The sequence below is a fragment of the Alosa alosa genome, chromosome 10 (assembly GCF_017589495.1).
Source record: "Alosa alosa isolate M-15738 ecotype Scorff River chromosome 10, AALO_Geno_1.1, whole genome shotgun sequence".
NCBI classification, from domain to species: Eukaryota; Metazoa; Chordata; class Actinopteri; order Clupeiformes; family Clupeidae; genus Alosa; species Alosa alosa.
Genome location: NC_063198.1, coordinates 12180666 through 12201064, shown reverse-complemented (window position 1 = coordinate 12201064; position 20399 = coordinate 12180666). Strand labels below are relative to the sequence as shown.

Below are 20399 nucleotides of genomic sequence, written 5' to 3'. Positions count from 1 at the left end.
TCAGGAAAGTTGGTGCATTTTGACCACTGTGTGGCGCTATAATCACAGGAAGTATAGTCAAATTTCAGCAATGCTTTGACATTTAAAAACCAAAGTCAATACATGGGGTCAGGACCCAATAAGGGGGAGGCTCAATAAATGTAATGACCTTTGACCACTAGGGGGGCGCTATAATCACAGGAAGTGGGCTCATTTTTCAGGAATACTTTCACGTATCAAAACCAAACTTAGTATATGGACTTGGGACCTTATCCTGAGGACACAAAATAAATTTGGTGACCTTCAACCACTAGGGTGGCGCTAGAGAAACAGAAGATTAGGTCATATCTCAGCAATGCTTTCACATATCAAAACCAAACTTGGTTCATGGACTCAGGACCACATCCTAAAGAGACACAATAATTTTAGCAACCTTTGACCACTAGTGGTACTATAATTTGCAACACTTTCTCGTATCGACACAAAACTTGGTACATGGACTCGGGACCACATCCAGAAGACGCTCAATATATTAAGTGACCTTTGACCACTAGAGGCGCTATAATTATCAACACTTTCTCGTATGAACACCAAACTTGGTATGTGGAATCGTGACTACAACCTGAGGACGCACAATACATTTGGTGATGTTTGAGGTGTGCGTATGTGTGGGGAGCTATTGGGGTGTGTGGGGGAGGAAGTTTATCTGTGTATATGTGTGTGTGTGGGGGGGGGTTAATTGGGTGTGTGTATAATGTAGCAACATTGGGTTGCCATGACAACTCCTGCTCATCTGCTTGGCCCCCTCATTGCTGCTTGCAGCTATATTTTTCGAATGTCTTTGTCAGGGAACATTTGACTTTTCAAACCCATAGGCCTGGTAGTCGCTCAGACAAGATAAAAGCAATAGGCTACCATTCCTGTCACTTAATGCAAGACAAAATGTTGGTGGTTAATTAATATAGGTGATTTGATGACTGTTTTCAGAGAATTGGAGTGGCTCAAAGAGATAATGCGCTGAATAGATCGTTCTGGTTCGTAGGTGTGTGTATTTATTCGAATCCATTTTAATGCTGTAAAGTGTGCAAAATGATAGCCTTTATTTTACATGTATTTTGTACGAGTGGTTGTAGTGTAATGATCATGGGATAGATATGAAATGCGACTTCAAATCCGTGTAAAACAACTTTGAAAAATGTTTGACAACTCCTGCAGCTGGTGAGCAACGCGAGCACGCGCAAGGGAAACCAGTAGGTGGGAAAAACCAGAAGGCACACAACACCGGCTTTTGCACTATAGCCTTATCTGCTTTGATGCCCACTGTGAAAAAAAAACAATAACAACAAAGCAACAAAAACAATGAATGCAACCCTGTGTGTTGTTCAGAACAATCCAAACACCCGCACAATCAAAGGGTAATCCAGAATCAACACACGGTTGGTGCAGCCAGCGTTTGAAGAGCTGTGAAAATGAGAGGCGAAGGCTTGCTTTGAATTGTACAACCCCAGCGACCGGAGAAGGTGCCTTTTTCCAAGACATTCTGCGGGGCTGAATAATAGCATGCCGCTGTGTAAACACAAAAAGCTCCCTGAGTCAAGGGGATCATCGTGGGGGCCCCAGCCGTTTACGCACGCCGCTGTTACATAACAGCACCATATATACCACCCCCACCCGCGCACACAGCAACCGGGCCTTCCGAGGACGCATTATTATTGAGCCCGGGAGCGGCGCTTTGCACCAAGTGCTGTGCGGAATGATTACTCCTCATGGACCCTGTTTACAAAGCCTCTTAATCGTCCTGCTAATCACCTCTCACCAGCAAAAGCAGCACTGAGGGATTAGGGGCTGCTCTGTCTACTGTAGTGCTGTAATGCAGGTGGACCGGGGACTAACTGAAACAAGTAGTCTTGTTACAGTCTTAAGTAGTTACATCTCAAGGAGATGGCTGTCGAGGGACAGTCAGAGTTTTTTTTTTTCTTTCACCGGAGCAGTGATTATCAATTGTGTGATCCCTGCCCAGAGGCTGCAGAGGCACTGCTTAATGAGTGTAGTGTGTGTATTAATGAGTGAACTGAATCCGACTCAAACACTGGACATCTGACAGTGAGTCATTGTTAATGGCTACATACTGAACATAGTTGCATTAATTGTGGTTCATTAACCAGATGCCTTTATCCCAAGTGGCGTAGCCTATAACATACGTGAGCTGACATGCTACATCAATGCGTTGTTTTTTCTTGGGGATAACACGTGACTTCTGCTGCTAGAGGCTTGCTCTATAAGTTGAGCAGCAGAGCATGTTGATGTGGTGGATATGTGGAATAAAATAGCACGTGGCACACAGAGCTGTGCGGAGGGATAAAGGTAAACATGTATATCTTACCTGTATGAGGAGGCGTGCAGGTTTCACCCTGGATATTAGTGCTCTCCTGAGTCACAGAGGCTGCGGTAGATATTTCCTGGGTCGTCTTCACTGCTGAGCATTTCTCAGTCTCTTTGTCAGAATGTGGGAGGTGAGTTTCCTCCACCGCTGCAGCACCAGGTGTGCCGTCCTTGGTGGCACCCACGTCCGCCTTCATTGTGCCAGCTGGTGCTTCACCCCCTGGAGACGATATTACAGAGCTCCCCTGCTCTTCGCCATCGCTGTCCTCAAACTCAAACTTCTCGCCTTGTTCTTCCTCCTCGTCCTCCTCTGCTGACCTGGACTGCTGCTGTGAGGCTGAGGTGGACATGTGCTCTGAAATATTAACAATATTACATTATGTATTTTAAGTATTGTCATGTGGATTACATCAAGTGCCAACTGTTGTGCATATGGGTAGCATATTAAGATGAAATCCTATTGCAAAATGATCTCTTCTATAAGTAAACAAAGACTGTTTACTGATATATTGTGACAACAAAGCTGAAGACCACCTGCTGTTGCAACCGCCTCAGTTTTAAAGTGTATAATGCATATGCATGGGAGTGCAGAAAATAATTGCAATTCAATTTAACCAAGCTGAGTCCCTATTCAAGAAGCTATTGTTGTTTTGGGTAGCATATCTTAGACAGCCTCTACAGCATGTGTGCTAATCTTCAACTAGAGGAATGATTCAAATCTGAGCAAATCGAAAAAATGTAGGCTACCAAAGGCTCAGGATGCCAACAATAGTATGTAAAATGAAAACAGTCACTGATTATTTTTGTATGCATTGTTGTATGCAATAACTTTTGTAAAACTGCCCAATGTTTCCTTTTATGGAAAATTGAACATTCCACTGCTGTACAAAAACATTTTTTCAGCATATGTTGTATAATACTGTGCTGTGTCTGTGAGAGTGCAATATTGTTTAATTATCTTTTTAAAGATAACACACCAATAGCTGACAAAAAAAAAACTCAACGTCCTAACCAGAACTTCAGCAGATAAAAACAAACACAACCCTGGAATGTCACTGTTCTGTGTTTAGAAAGAAACCTTGAACTATTGAAACTGTACTGTAGGGTACAACACCATCCATGTGCTGCTCAGCAACACAAATGTCTCTTTGTTCACACATCACTGGTTTGGTTCATAACTTCTTATCTAAAGAGGAAGATGGCATGTCCAGTCGGTTTCTGAGTGAAGCAAAAAAGCAAAAGAACTAATTTCCCTCCTGGGGATATATGAGAGACTCTTTCTATTTTCTAATTCCTCTTGTGTCTGAGAGAAGATCGAGGTATCTAACAGAGAGGAGATTAAGCTGATGGTACAAGTGGGCATATGGCTGATGAAGGAGCTCTTAACATAATTAAACTGCCTAAAAGGTTTTACACACAGATCAATTCCACCCATTGAAGTATTTTTACCATTATGGTATGTAGCACTAATCTCCAGGAAGCTGCTAAAGTGGTTGAGTGAAATGTGCCTCAGTAGCGGACGTACTAGCGTGACCAAGTACATAGTCTTGTTATCTTTGTGGGAGCTCTCCTGTTTGGATGACTGCATGGCTGAGTCATGTGTTTTCAGACCTGTGGGATTTGTTACTTCTAGTCTGACAGTTAGCGCTCCTGATACAATGCACTTCTGAGAGGCCCACAAGAGTCTACAAGAGAGGGGAGATGGAGTTCCTTGATGTGCTTCACTGGCTAGGAAACATTTTTACATTGAATTAGTCATTGAGCAACACTGATTTCAAATCTCAGATCAAACACTAACTGACCTAAAGGTCTTTTCCCCATCTATGTGACTACTTCATTAAAGAGACGCATAAGAAATAAAGAGAGCTCCTCGCTAACTGGTAGACCACAATGATCCTACCCTTTAACATGCACAACAAGTCCTCCATCTAGTGCCCTTTCTCACTCGCACTGCACACTCACACTGCACAGAGGGAAACGCTCCAGTCAGATTCACTTTCACCTCTCTGGCAGCCCCTTTACCAGTCTTTTACGAGCGCCTCCCTCCCCAGCATATGCTTTGCATTTCGATGAACTCCACACTGCCTCCTCCTCCGCGGCCCAACATTCCTGGCTGCCACAGGGGCATTTCCTCGGCGTCCCCGAGAATGACATCACAAGACGTGAAGAGAGGACTGGGGCCTCAAGCTGAGCAAACGCCCTGATTCACAAACATTTTTTTTTTTAACATAACCTCAAACTGTCTATCAGCCAAACGTTCAGTATCATTCGGCAGTTAATTCTGTGCCAAACCGGCTGTCTCCTGATACTATCAGTAGGAAATGACCTCATTTTGTTTTTCGATGGGAAAATTATGAGCATGACGTCTGCACGTCCATGTCAGTCTGAAGATTAATGTACATGACGGCGCAGTGCAGCAAGTCCTACTGGATGGACTCCAGTTCATTGTGGCCCTAGGGAACCTACAGTACTGCATGGCTCTCTTGGGGTCCTATTAGAGACCACTAAACACAGAGACATTGGCACTGAGGCAGGTTTTTAAGCTTACAGATATAATTAAACAGCATGAGTGACGACCAGCATTGTCTCCACATCTGCTGTGTTTAAAAGGGGACTTATTCAACCCCCCTCCAAAGAGGCACTATGCAGACATTCCTGGGCTGTTCCATGGAAATGCAGGCCAAGGAAAATCTCATTTTGGTGTAAAGATTAATCTAGATGGTGACACAGCCAGTGTGATTCTCAGCATGGGGGTCTCAGTAATTCAGGAACATAGTGACTTGGTGACAAGGGACTTACATCATAGTCAGAAAGGGCCTGTGACTTTTGCTGTTACAGTTAACTGTGAGATTCACTGCAACTTCTTTGATTAGGCTGTCCATCTTCATGTTGACAAACTGGGTTTCTACTAAGTACAGCAGTCCCGGACTGGGACGTGAGGTCCATAAGGAAAAGTATTCAGTAATACTTCTAAGCATGCATGTGGAAAGTGTCAGATATGCTTTGGTTTTAACTGTAGTCAGCTATGACAGCATCATCGTAGCTTGTGTTCATGTGGTATCTCAGCCCATGGGGCTGGTTGCTGGGAGGGCACCACAAACACAGTTTCTCCAGCAGGCCCACTCAGTCCTTGGATGCACAAAGAGGCTTTTGTGGGAGACCCCTCGGCACAAACTCTCGAAGCATTGTTCCAGCATTTTGCCACTGAAAAAGTTCATTACCTCACAGGTCAAGGGGTCAGCTCCATGAAATATGTTAAAGGTTTGGCCGTAAGCAGACAGAACAGAGGATTTGTGTCATGGCGCTATCTTGATGGAAGGCTACATCACTGAGGGTTTAGACGATATGAGTTTGAAGCCATCCAGCTTTTTACAGTGGATAGGCTTGGTCATTCAGAAGGCACTTTCCTCAAAGCAAAATTATGTCACATTTAATGGTGGCTTTAATTCAGCTTTTCTCCAGGAATTGAACTTAAAAGTTGCTTGACTCATTGTCTTCGCAGTGATCTTAACAGAAACTTTAGAAATTGTTACAACTGGCTCAAAACTAGGGATGCACGATATATCGGCGGCCGATTTATTATTAGCCGATAAGTGAAAAAATGAAAATATTATTATCGGTCCGATAACAGAATTCTGGCCGATAATTTGCGCCGATATTTTTTAAAGTCCTAATTTAGACCTACGTAAGGTCCGTCTGGCTACACTGAGCTACTTGAGCTTGGTTGGCTATACTTTTTCCTCAATATAATGTCAGCGGTGTGAATGTATTTCACCACTCGTGATGAAATTCATTTGGGATTTGGGAATCTGTGCATCTCAAAATCCTCTCGTGAATGATCCACCATTTAACCTTACCAGAGCGGAGCTCAGCCCTATCTAGAGTCGTCTTGTGCTGGTGTGTTTGCACTTTACAGCGCTGGTCGGGGAAACAAATAAACAAACTCGTTATGGGACGAGTACATAAGTAGGTCTAGTTCTAAGTTGTGTTTTAGTATTATATTTGCATTACTTTAGCTTGGGTTTTGTATTATTACCTAGAAATATGCTAACCATTCGTGCTTCAGTTCCAGACAGGTCATCATAATAAGTTATTAAAACCTTCGGGGCTAACGCCTTTCATTTCTGCTGCAGCAGGTTGTGCGCAACAGAGTAGACGGACATAAGATACAGTCTGAGGAGTTGCAGCTTTATTCAGTTACCCGCAGTTGAAACTAAACCTAAGTTTCCCTCACAAACTCTGATTTGGTCGCTATACTGAAGCTTATTCCAAGCTGAGCCGTTTATGAGTAATATTATCGGTTATCGTATCGGTATCGGCCACAACAAACCAATAAATATCGGTTATCGTTATCGGCCCTAAAATTCTATATCAGTGCATCTCTACTCAAAACTGTAAGAAACTGCAGAGAAAAACATGGTGTGAAACAAAAATAAGTTAGCAAGTTTATTTTCACATTAAAAAATGCTGCCGTTCAAAATCATCTGCTCTCCCATGACTGCATCCAGTCAACCAGTCAAAACATTTATTCGTAGTTCAGATATCATCTTTTAGTAACAAAATATGAAGGCCTTTTGAGACACAGCTTTGCCGTTCATGATGCTTGACAGTGATGTGGCTTTACAGCTAAGCAGAGCAGAGAGAGGAGGAATGCAACATTCAGTTCTAATCCAAACATTCCACTCATCAGTAGCACAACCAAACATTGTCCAAACCGCTGTTCACATGTTTTTGACTAACGCACTTCAAACAAGGTTGAGTTTGATGGGGGGGAATTTACCTTGAAATCCCACCTACGGCAAGGGCAGTCAGGAGAAGACCCACAGGGAGGAACAATAAGCTGAAGCAAAGCACAGTTTAAGGCATGTCTCTATGTCTCTATAGGGTCAAACATATAGAGTTACATAATAATATTGGTGCAGGTGAATGTCGTGAACATGGCCCGTCCAGGGAGACGCATTACCTGTGAAACTACAAAGGCTGTTGCCCATTTACATGGTTGATAATGATTTGATATTGATTGATCAGGTGGATAACAGCTGTTAAGTTGGTTGTGTGTGTGTGTGTGTGTGTGTGTGTTTAATCAAAGCTCCAAGAATAAGTCAGTGCTTGTAATCAAAGACAGAGTAATTGAGATATCGGATCTACACTGTGAATGGATTCTACAGGAGACAATTTAAAAGTAAACACCCTGCCCTGGTTCTGAAAGGAACAATTGTAGGATAATGTCTTTGAGCCTTTTAGCCCGGTGAGACAGCAGATAAAGTGATTATGGTGAATCATCACATAAACAAGGACCTGTAATACACATTAAGCAGATCAGAGCAAAAGCATTTCTGGAACGTGTCCTAAATAAGACTGACAATAGTGTGTAATGGTTTGTTAAGACCATGTAATCCATTACAATCATGTACGTAAGCAGTTACTTGGAGACAAACATGCCAACCTATGAGACAAGTGCTTTGTTCAGATCTCACAGACCTTGTGCTGAGTGATGTGTCCATAGACACAGAGAGCCGTGTCAGTAGTGCTTCTACAAAAGTGTGTGGTGATGTGGCCAGTGGTGTGGTTAGCGCTGGGACCCAGCGGGAGTCTCTCCGCCACCGTACACATGCATAATGCACGGGCCGTCCACGAACCAGACGCAGCGTCCACATCAATGGACAATAGCCACTCGGCCACAGCTGCTGCTGGCGTGTGTGTAAACAGACATGGAATTTTCTCAGCGGTGGAACGGTGGGCAAGGAGCTGCGCTCTTCACCACCCACTCGGGGAGGGATTCCTCTCAGGAGTGTGTGGGTGGGTAGAGGCCTAATCCACCATAAGGCCTGGGTGATAAACACAGCATAACAGTGAAGGGGAGTTGGTGGGATGGGATAGTTTGGGATTGAGAGTGCTGTTGCCATGTGCTTGATCAAAGCAAGCTCCTGTGCAGCGGGGACAGAGAGAGAAAGATTGAGAGAGAGAAAGAGAGAGGTGAGATCAGTGCAGGCGTTCCCACTGTGAGTGTGTAAGAGACTCAGTAAGCCATTTATGGAGATACAGCCCTGTGTGAACTGCACACACAGACAGATCATGTCATCTCCTGCTACCAAAGCAAACAGCAAACAAAAGCAGAGAAAACACTAGTATTCTCATCACCGTTACATTTCTTGGTAATATCGTCCCCTTGTTTCTAACGCACTGTTATATAAGACACCAAAACCACAGTATTTCAGGATGAAATCTCCTTGCACACAGTAACATAGCAGCAATGTTAGCAGAGATGCGATCAAATTCGCAAACATAGGCGAACATTTCCGGTTTTTGTTTGACTTGAGGCGAACATTTGCAAACACTCGCAAACAGTCTGAGGAGGTAAAGTAGTTCTCCGCGAACATACAGTGGACGTGGCCTTGACGAAGGTAACAATCAAAGATTCTAGAACAGAGCAAGATAGATTACTGGCAGGAGAATACGTTGGATATGTTGAAGTACGTTCTATGACTCTATGGGCGCCATTTTGGTAAGCTCAGGTGTCGTCACAGACGCTGGCTACCGTGGGAATACTATGGCGCTGATCCTAACATGTTAACAATATTTATTCTGTAAAGCTGTATGTTGAAATTACGTGAAACCCAATAGACCACACCATGTCTAGACCAGTTAAATATATTGTATAAAGACAATGTAGAATTATTTCCGAGGGTAAATTAGGCTAGGGCACTGACATCTGTCCATCATCCACCAAAGTTCAATAGGCCAGTGTTGGGGGTAACGTGTTACTGTAATTTCGTTACTTTATTGGGAAACGAAGTAGTCTAAAGGTAACACATTACAATTTAAATTTCAGTAATTCGTTAGCCTATAGTTACTGAATAACTGTAACGTCCATTCCTGCATTAGGCCTACTCACAATATCTGTCTAGCCTATTGACATTGTTTCCATGATTGTTTTGCTACATTATTTCATAGAGATGTGCGTAGTGTAGGGCACCCATTCTCTCCCTCAAGCGGGTTCAGCCCGCATCTCCCCTACGGAAATCAAAACGGTGGCTTGTGCAAGAACTTCATGCAGACTACAACTGGCGCGGTGTAGCCTATACAACTTTGTTCAAAATTGATGCATTCAAGTTGACTTTGCAAAAGTTAGAATGCCTATTTATCACAACGTTGTCAGTCGCGTTGTCAATCGCAAACTTATTCAAACGACTACGGAATTAACTGGAGCTTAATTTGTGGAGGTCGAAGAGAAAGCACCTGTTTGACATAGGCTACGCGTAGCCACGGGCTGGCCTCCTTGTCAGTCTTGCCCGTCCGATTAGAGGGCTTTCCTTCGTATATGCTCATCAAAGACGCGCAAGTCAGCACTGCGCTGAGAGCTCAATAAATCAGTCAAATCGCGGCCACAGCCCTGTTTATTTGTCAGGTGTGATGAAATGCGTTCATATTCCACTTTTTATGTCATAAACGTTGCATGCCTATGGAAAGGTTTTGTGGTAGGATTGTCCAATGGTCAAGCTGTGCGGCTTCAATTTGTGTTTTAATTTATGCGACGCACCGATGCTGGGTTCATCAGTTTTGCGCAAGTTTAAAACGTTTAGCCGACTGCGCAATTTCTCATTTTCGTTCTATAAGTTCCACTTTTCATGTCATGAATATAACATGCCTATGATAAGGCTTTGCAGTTGTACAATATGGTCAATCTATTGTCTCAATTGTGTTTCATGTGACGCGCGCACCGATGCTGGGTTCATGCACTTGGCCAGCCTAGAACAGGAACATTTTGGAGAGGGAATGAGAGAATGAACGCACGCAAGAAACACTTTTTAATTAAACGTAGACTAATTTACAAAGCCATTTACAAAGACATGTTTTAATTTGGCTCCAGCCTGTATATAGGCTAATGATTTTTGAAAACGAACTTCTGTGGTCATAGGGCCTATGCATTTCACATAGACAAGCAGGACAATTTGGGAGTTTTTGACTGCATGGAAACGATAATAATTAGTCAAGCACGGTTGTGTTTAGCCTAGGCCAACTATTTGCATTTATTTAAGTTACATCAGATGCTTGAGTGAAATCTTGACCTTATTAGTGATTGATAATAATAGCCTATGCCTATGCTTAAGCAGGCCGTGAACAAAAGGGTTAACGGATAGCCTACAGGTAGAAAAAAGAACAATGGTGATAATATAACGTTAGCTAAGTTAGTTTGCCTGCTAGCTAGCTTATCAGTAGGCTATACAGTCTCTCAATGGGAATTTATGTGATCTATTTACCAGTGCAATAGCTACTTCTGTCTAAATAGGCCTATTTACCTCTCCTTATTCAGTGTAAACTTGGAAAAAGATAAATCAGGCCTTTCACACTGTCAGTTCTTGCAGTTCATTACCGAAAAAAAAAAAAAACAGCTGGCAACGTTAAAAACAGCTGTTCAGGTGGGCTCATAGAATTGGAACTGTATATGAAATGCTGCGCTGAGCTTACCAAAATGGCGCCCTGTCAGGCTCAGAGCGTACTTCATGCCTATGACGTAACTGATCTATCTTGCTCTGTTCTAGAATCTTTGGTAACAATGCAATTACCGTTATAATGGAATGTTAACACCAAATCGTTCAAATGTACCAGTTTAGAAAAAAACATGTTCACCACAAACGTTTGCCAATGTTTGCCGAATTTGAATGAACAGCAGTTTGTGTGACAGTATTATGAGATGGAGAAGAGTGTTAGACTTCTCAAAGGGCCTAGCTGAACCTGTACAAACAATACAAACACACACTTTTAAAAGGAACCAAATACTCTAAACCTTCTGGCTGGATGCTGGATGCTGTAGAATACACATCGCAGAGAGCAGTAGGGCTATTTACATCCTCATATATTTCCCAGATGGTTAAAGCACAACAACAACAACAAACAAAAAGGAACAAAAAAACACTTACATACTTGTTACCTTACATGGGATTCAGCCCTCTTTGTCTCATCATCTAAGCCCCCCTAGAGCCAGTGTTGATACCCAGTGCATCAGGGCCAGCTGCTCAGATGTGCTGCTCAGACATGCATGGATGCATAATTCAAACACATGTGGGGTGATGCCCCTGCATCAGCACCAGCACAAGGTCACTGCTCTCCCCCACAGCTGGTGCAGGGAAGGCGCTGAAAGATGACCCCTGTGTCAGTAACGTTTGCTGATGCCCACACATCTCCACCACCACTCGAGCAGCCACTACCCTGAACCAAGCAGTCACTGACAATGTGCTATATGCACAGGTGGAACAGAAAGGTAAATAAGTATGTGTGGCTAACAATGTTTAAACACATGTTGTATTGTACTTGTGGTTGCCTTCACAACAAAGAATGCAGTGTCAGACATGCATTTATTTCCCAGACTGGCCATGCATTAATTACATGGTGTCTTTGTAAAGCCTGGGATACCTATTTGGTCAGTGCTTCCTTGTTCTGCTTGCAAAACAACAAGACCACAAGGCCTCACACTGCTCTACAGACGATTTACAGACTACCTCGCTCTTTGAAAGCTCACAGGGTCCTCAAGATGAGTGTCAAATCACCATAGACAACTATTATTTTCCTATTCCTATACAACACAGATTCTATTTTCACCATACAGTGTATGGGAGACAAACACATACACTAAAGCAGACCACAGATGGCAGAGTAGTCCAGTCATTTTAGGAGAAAGGGTTGAACAAATTGCAACACAAGCAAACTTAACTGATTTTGTATCCTCAATATGTCCTGAGTAAGGGAAAAAAAGCCCCGAAGAATCCCAATAGGGGAACGTTTAGAAAAAGACCTAAATATACCCTATTCATGCGCCTATACAGTATTTTTCTCCATAAAATAGGGGAAAAAAAAATTAACCTTCACATATCACCATGAAAATTACTGAGTTGATTACTTACATCAAGACAAACAAAAAATGTATTATAAGTTTTTTGAAATTGTTTGTTAACATGGGCAAACAGGGCATAATGTAATTATGTATACCGGTAGCTAATGTATAGTGACCCAAAACTAATTGCAACATTTGACAAACAAATTGTCCAAGCCATGGAGGAAGATAATAGATGTCTTAAATGGTGTTATATCTCCTCTAGAGGGTATATGCTTATAGAAAATATATGGTTTATGGTGTTGAATTTGTTTTCCCTGGACAGTATAGGCCAAAATGTATCCACTTTACACTAGATTCACCTTTACAGAATAGAGGGCAATGTATTGTGCATGGCATAGAGGAAGATGGGAAATGTCTTAAATGGTGTTATATCTCCTCCGGAGGGTATATGCTTTCAGAAAATATATAGTTTAGGGTGTTTAATTTGTTTCCCTTAATAGTGCAGGCCAAAATGTATCAGCTGTTCACTTGATTCGCCTATACAGAATAGAGGAGTATGTGTATGTGTGCATGGTATGGAGGAAGATGGGACATAAATTGATTGATGCTATATTTCATGTACAGGGCATATGCTTTTAGAATATGTATAGTTTTGACTGTTCTATGACTTTGGTAAAACCATGACCCATGCATAGGCATGCATTGTTAATTATTAATCTTAAACTATATTTATTAGTATAGCATTTTTGCCAGATGTCACAACAATAGAGTCACTTAGAGGCTAACTGCAGTTATCCCATCTGCACCATTCTGTCGAATTAGGACATGATTATGTCCATCTTCAACTTTGCTTTCACAATTTTCCTGCATTTACTAACATAAACATACTGTGTTGTCCGATTATTGTTTTCGACAAAAATTGTGCAAAGTAAAGGGGCATCATACAGGCCCCTCTGATTGGACAGACAGTATATCAGTCAACCCCTGGGCAAGAGGTCTATAAGACTTGCAAAATGATGGACTGATACTTTAGTGTGATATACTGTATGTTTCAGTGACCTCTAAATCAGATTACGTAAACACCAAAACCACTTTCCTAGGCTGAATAATGCCTAACTATGTGTTTGTACAGATTACACATTGTGGAACACTTACATGCAAAAACCCACTTGGCTCTATTTAAAGATTCAATAACCATTTCCATTGATTCAAAGGGCCACAATGTAAAAATAGACACCAATTTTGCAACAAACCAGTCTGAAATAAGCACATATTGAACATATTTCCACCAACTGGATTTTCATGGTCTTTTACTATGGTGTAAAGATCACCAATTGAAGTATAAAAATGTGAAAATAAATTCTTTTGCCATTAGTTTTGGGTCAGACCTTACTTTGCCTGGACTATTAGCTCCGTTGTGGTATTTATACAAATTAACTATACGTAATTACATTATGCCCTGTTTGCCCATGTTAACAAACAATTTCAAAAAACTTATAATACATTTTTTGTTTGTCTTGATGTAAGTAATCAACTCAGTAATTTTCATGGTGATATGTGAAGGTTAATTTTTTTCCCCTATTCACGTGAGAAAAATACTGTATAGGCGCATGAATAGGGTATATTTGGGTCTTTTTCGAAACTTTCCCCTATCGGGATTCTTCAGGGCTTTTTTTCCCTTACTCAGGACATATTGAGGATTCAAAATCAGTTAAGTTTGCTTGTGTTGCAATTTGTTCAACCTTGACCCCTATTTTGGCTTAAAATGACTGGTTTAATGAGCAGGTGAGGCCCCTGGGAATGTATCTGAGGTAACAATAGTGAGGGGCAACTGATGACAGCAAGTTGGGCCATGTTCCCACAGACAGTCAGCTCAGCAGAACTCTCCTGTGATCATATATCTCTTCAGGTGAAAGCATTACTAAGACACTCTAAAGGTTATCCATATTTCACATGCATAAAACATACCACATCTGGGACCATAAAATAAAATGTGTCAGGTAGGTGTGCTCGCTACATGTCTGCCAAATTGATGAGTTTAGGAAGAGTGTGCAAACAGGGAGTTGTATGTCGTTCTACGGGGGCACACACAAACCCACACACCTTTCAAAACAAGCATTGGCGTGAGAGGCAGGACCAGGATCCAGTGTCGGGTCCTGTGGGACGCCTCCACCCACGCCACTCCTGGCTCCCTGCTGTCTCCCTGGAGAGCCCGGGAGGCCACAGCTGGGCATGGTTGGCCCCCTGCGCTGGGGAGAGGGGGGACCCTGGACAGGGTGCGTTTGTCCCAGAGCTCCCCCTCAAACATGCACAGACTATTAATGACACTTTTAAGGCAAAGGAGAGAAAGAGAGAAAACCAACAGAAAGGAAAGGGCACTGAAACTTCCAAGGGACAAACAGGAAGAAAAAAGAAACGTTGTTCCCATGGAATTCTGGGACGGAAAAATCGGTGAAAAGGGAAGGGATAAGTGAAGGGAACCCCATCCAAGAGCCAGATTAGAGGGTGGGGGGCGGGATGATAAGCTTGCCTTCCTGCATGCCAATACACTGGGGGCCTGTGAGACCCAGCCGAGGAGATGGACGCCCCATCCTGTACAGCTCTCCTCCTCCTGAGGGTGACCGTGCTGGTCCAGTGCAGCTAAAAGACCATGCTGCTCAGTGAGGTCATGAAATGACTGTATGCCATGAAGTGCTTCACTGCTATGCACTGAACAAACAGTTCATAAACAACCAAGACTTCATATAGATATATACATGAGCTGGTTCTTGAAAAGCACTCCAATTCAGGAGACTAGGCCTGGTCCAGAGTGCAACCCATCCCTTGGACCACGAGGCTTCCTCCATCCCAGTTTTCCGTCGCTTTAAGAGGAATAGTGCTGACAGTGGGGCCTGGGAGGTCAGTGCCTGTTTAATTGTCCAGACCAAACACTCGTTGAGACTAAGCCTCTGGGCTTTGTGCGTCTCCCCTCTTCCCTCTCCTCTCCTCTCCCCTCGGTGTAGCATGGGCTGGCAGACAGCAGGGCAGAGCACACAAAACAGGGTAGCCCACTCTCCCACCCCCCATCCAACGTCCTTTCTCACTGCCCCCTCGTCTTTGTTGCAAGGAGGCCATGCAGAGACAGCCTGTGTGTGCGAGTGTGTCAGATGGACAATGGGGGAGAAAGGCAGAGGGGGAAAGAGAGACAGAGAAATATATATGTCCACAGTGGACAGGATGACTACGTACATGGGCAACAGACTCACCTCCTTGTGTGCTGTAGTGCTTCCCAAACCAGCTGGTCTCAAGCGCGCAGAGCCTCCCTGGACAGGCTTTAATCCCAAACCCTCCTCCCGGGGTTACTTCACGCTATGAGGTTGACCAGCGTCCTCCTGTTCTGCCTCATCCTCCTCTTCAGGGGCACCTTCTCTGCAGCCAGGCAGCCAATGGACGGGTCACCCAGGCTTGGACGGACGGAAATATCCTGAACTGTTTACTTTCCCACACAGCCCCACACACTCAGCCACTCACATAGAAGTTCCTTCGTCTGTGCACGCCACTGGCCGTTTCCACCCTGCTCCTCTCCTGCTCTCTCTCTCTTTCTCCCCCACACACACACACACACACACACGCACACACACACACACACACATACACTCCCCTTTTGCTGACAGAGGCCCCTGTCTCCCTCCCCTCTGTTCTCCCTCTCTCCCTTCTTTAGTTCGGCCCCTCCCCTCTTTCTCTCCGTCCTCATCCTCCTCCCCCTCCCCCTCCTCTCCCCCCTGCTGTTAAACGGGACACGGCCCACACAGGGCAGGGCCAAACGGCTCTCCCGGGCTGCAGCCAATCAGACGAGTGACGGCTCGCCGCTCAATCGCAGTATAGGGGCTGCAGACTGGAGGGCGGAACCAACAGCACTGAAAGGAGAGATGGAGGGAAGGGAAAACGAGTGGGACAGAGAGAGTGAGAGAGAGAGAGGGAGAGAAAGAAAGAAAAGACAAAGTAGAGGGAGAGTGTTTGGCAGGGCTTGAGAGATTACGACATCTCAAAGCCTCCCTCCAGGCGCAGAAATAGAACTATGCAGGGGAGAAACAAGCTATTTGCAACAGATCCTACTGAAACTGTTGTAACTCCATTTAGTGGGCAAGAAGTCAGAGAGAGCTTAGGGAGGGTTTTCTTATCACTAATAGCTCCCAGTGGATCTCATAAATTATCTTAGCCCAGGCAAGAATGCTACATCATTAGTAACTGGACATCCAGCTTTTTCATTGTCTTCATGCATTGTATCCTATTCAAACTCCTTGTTAAAATGAGCAAGCTATAATTTGTCCAATAATGCTAGTGTTTTGTGGCAAAGCTTTTGCTATGAAATATATCTTCACAGATGTTGTGTTATGGGCAATGGCATATCATGATTTTCCTTTGAAACTTTTTCAATCATGGTCCTGTTTTTGATAGTGGGTGTGCTCTGAGCTTATGGTGTAGTTTTGAATTTAGCCTCTAGATAGTGCCAATGGTTTGAGGTCCCACAATGTGTTTTTGAGTTCATGACATGAACGCTCATAAAATGATGTCTTCAACAAATGAAAAGTATATCTTGGAACTAAATGGATTGCAATTAGGTTGAAATTATCAGTTAATTCAAAAGTCAAAATTAAGTTAAATTAAATATAAAAAATATGCTGCAGGTTAGTGAATTAATGGATTATGAGTCATTAAGTTATTCATTAATTCAAATGAGCCAACATAAAATCTGAATTAACTACTGTTAATTAATATTAGCTGAAAGTAACCACTTTCTGAAAGTTTGTTCCTACTCCACCATGAATATAATATGGTTTTTCAATCAACACATCCATATGGTTTCTCATTTCTTACTGAGAGAATTTATTAAAACACATTAAACAAATACACTGAGTACAAAGGAAAAGATGACTCATTTTTTATGTCCTTTTCACGTCTTGTTCACAACAAATGTTCGCATCAGAGCGAAATACTGCGTACCATTACACACTACCCTTCGCATCTTAATAAATACACATCCATCTTGTCAAAGTCAACCAAGAACATGTCTACATGCTGTGCGTTTATCGCAACAAACGGTGCCGCAGCCAAGGTCTCCTGATAGCTTTTAAAGCCAAGTGTTAATGAGTGAAGAGTGTAAATACATTGAATAGTATTAGACTGAAGCCTCTTCTTTTTGCTATATACTTCCTACATTCATACTGGCTTCAGTTTGATTGCATTTCGTTTAGAGCTATAGTCAGTCGTTTTCGGCACTCTGATTAACTAAGAACACAACAGAACTATATTGGACGGAACAGAAAAAAAATGAATATATAATGTCTGGTTACAAAAGTTGGGTCAAATTTGAACTTCCTTTTTCCAGCAAAATACTGTAGATTGACAAAAATGTAGGTCTTTATATATATTGGTTTCTTATCTCTGGTCCACTGTAGATTTATGGCATACTAAACATGTTTATGTCTGTGGGCCTGTTTATGTCTGTCACATGACATGCCAGAGTTGCACGCAAATGATCGATGGTCTTCTGACATCAATGAGTACAGCCTGGGAAACATTATCTTATGAGCCTATGTTTGATGAGTGACGCACCCAAGAATATACAGCAGGATGGTGTGCACTTGTCAAAGCTAATCAAAACTACTGCAGTATGGCCTAACTTAGGCCTACAATCAAAGGGTTGAGCTTGGGACATCAAGTGGGCTGAAAAGTACATACACCTGAAGTGAAGACTGCTCTTCAGAAAGAGGGTTTCAAGAGGGGTGGCAAACGTGTGAATTAATGATGTCTACTGCACTGACGTACTACTTCAAAGAACCTACTTTAGTCTGGCCTTCATTTACATTTTGACTCCCACGACATCTTGAGACAGTATCTCTCCCCAGATAAAGTGCTTCATTCAGTCATTTTACAAACACAGGTTTGGCCCAAGGAGGACACGCAAGGCAGAAAATCTCAAGGTCATCAGGTCACCTGTTCAACAGTCCGATCTCCGGCCCACATTTAAGAGAGACACTTAGTGCCTTTTTTATATCAAAACACACAGATTTAGTCAGACACGATGCACCCTTGTTCTATTCATTGCACTGTTCCAGACCCCCCCGCCCTCCATAAAGACTACACCATTTTAGACTTACATTTCCACAGTAAAGCGCTGTACTAATACAACAACGACAATAATAATAATAATAATAATAATAATCATACTATAAGGAGAATCATAACTTTTTTAAAAAAAAAGGACACAAGTAATGCCTCTGGTCTTTGGAGAAAATCAAAACACCTCATAAGGAGGCCACTGATAAAAACATTGAAAAGACATTCATTAAAAGACAAAAAATCGCAATAAAACATTTTTCCAAGGTAGTTATCACTTCAGACAATCACAGATAGACAGTGTGAGCGCTGTTTCTGTAGCAAACTTGTCATGCTGTCTGTCTAAAATATGAATTTTACTATATGTTGCTCCCCCACCAAGAATAAAAGACACCCTGAAACAGAGCTCACAACTCTGAGTAACTGTTCAGTAGCACAGCTTTTGATTTTTTTTCCCGCTGTTTTGTTTTCCGTTCGCTTCACAGACACAAAAATGTTAAACTTTGTATTGAATACACATCGCACCTTCATGAAGAAATATGAAGCAAAAGTCAGAGGCCGAAAGTTGACATAATGATGCAAGCACTTCTGATTTTTTCCCCCCTTTATCTGTTCCTTGCTATGAAAAGGGAAGTCCCCCTCTCCCTAAGATACACTCCCATTAAACTCCTGGTGCACCAACTGCGAGACATACCACAGGACAGGGCGAGCTTTCACATTCTCTTTCTAACATTCATGTGGTAGGCTCAAAGAGCATTTACAAAATCCGAGTCAGCGCACAAACTAATCCTAGCATTAATTTATCAGCTTGCTTTATTGACATTAAATTAACGCTGCTTGCTCTCTAAACCGCACGCAGCTGCTTTGTTTTTCGTTCGAGTAAATGCCTTGTTTCATTCGAGTCCCTTCACTATGCGAGGGATATTAAACAGCTTTCTCTTTAACTATTTACATCTGAGATGTTCAGCCAGGTGAAATTATACCGCAATGCAGCAGTATGGCTGCAGAGTAGCAAGTCTTACATAAGCCAAAGGTTTGAGGCATATCGCAGGCAAAATATTGTTTTAGAGTTCTTCGATACCCCTGAAAAGGGATACTGATTATAGAATTAAACTGAAGCTGCTATGAAAAGTAAACTGTATACCAGGATTAAAAAAAGAAACAATCAGAAACTGGTCAGAAGCAGAGAAGAAGAACTAGGTGCCATGCTGTCGTACGGTATACAACATACATACAATATACAGGGTACATATCTCTACTTCAGCAGGACCAGATCGGAGAGGACCAATCTGGGCTCTCCTTCACAAGAGAAGTTTCCTCTTTAGCACAAGGCTGTACCAAGAGACAGTCCACGGGCTCCACAGGTTAAAGAGAGGGAACTTGGAGGGAGTAGAGGGAAGGAGAGAGATCTTGGAGGAGAGTTTGGTGGACAGAAGCCCACTGCTAAGAGGCTTCTCTGGATCCAGTAGCACCTCGAGATGCAGAGCCATGGCAATCCATCCAGCATCATGTCCACAATGGAGACAATACCCATGATTCCACAGAAAGCGAGAGAGGGAGAGATAGCGAGAGAAAGAGAGAAAATGGCAAAAATGTCAGGTGGTGTTGGCAATAAAGCATCCTCCTCAGGTGAAGAGAAGACTGGCTGTGCCAATTCCTATGACACACCTTCTATTCCAACGGTTGACAACTCTCATATCTCATATAAGAGAGATACAGCACAGGAAAATAAACCCTATCAGATGGCAGATTCTTTACATGAGGGGTCGTTAAAGACAAAAAAGTGCAATCAATACGATTAGTTAATACAATATCTGTATGTATAATAATACTCGCTTAGTATATGCCAGTCTGGTTTTGTTTTTGTTTTACTTTTCGTAATGCCAGATCAGAGGGGCCGGGGTAGGAGCTAGTCCTCGATGCAGATGACGTCGTTGGGTTTCCCTGACTTCAGATCGGGGGTGGTGACGTCTCTCAGAGGGTCGCTGGATTTCTTATCCAGGAGTCCAGATGGAGGAGGTCCACTGGACACTACAGAGGACAGAGGTCACAGGTCACAGGTCACAGTGGTTCACACGAACACTGTCCTTCTGACACTCTACAC

General features: G+C 42.9%; 2 protein-coding genes across 9 annotated transcripts in view; both read right to left on the bottom strand.

Annotated features, from left to right (window-relative positions):
• The window catches only part of arhgef10la (Rho guanine nucleotide exchange factor (GEF) 10-like a), a 144573-nt gene extending 128746 nt beyond the window's left edge, over positions 1 to 15827 (bottom strand). Inside the window, exons 1-3 of one of the 3 annotated variants that reach the window (XM_048254526.1) lie at positions 15442 to 15827; positions 7142 to 7201; positions 2363 to 2716 (exon numbers count right to left, since the gene is read on the bottom strand). In XM_048254526.1, coding sequence (XP_048110483.1) covers positions 2363 to 2711 — 349 coding nt within the window. In that variant the 5' untranslated portion in view covers positions 2712 to 2716; positions 7142 to 7201; positions 15442 to 15827. Of the gene's footprint in view, positions 1 to 2362; positions 2717 to 7141; positions 7202 to 14299; positions 15417 to 15441 lie in introns of those variants that run through there. The other 2 variants (XM_048254525.1, XM_048254524.1) reach the window with 2 other exon arrangements.
• A 1211-nt stretch (positions 15828 to 17038) lies between these two features.
• chd5 (chromodomain helicase DNA binding protein 5) overlaps positions 17039 to 20399 on the bottom strand; it is a 43582-nt gene continuing 40221 nt past the window's right edge. For all 6 annotated transcript variants that reach the window (XM_048254015.1, XM_048254010.1, XM_048254012.1 and 3 more), the window contains one exon: positions 17039 to 20326. In XM_048254015.1, the coding sequence (XP_048109972.1) occupies positions 20205 to 20326 (122 nt within the window). In that variant the 3' untranslated portion in view covers positions 17039 to 20204. The remainder of the gene's footprint in view (positions 20327 to 20399) is intronic.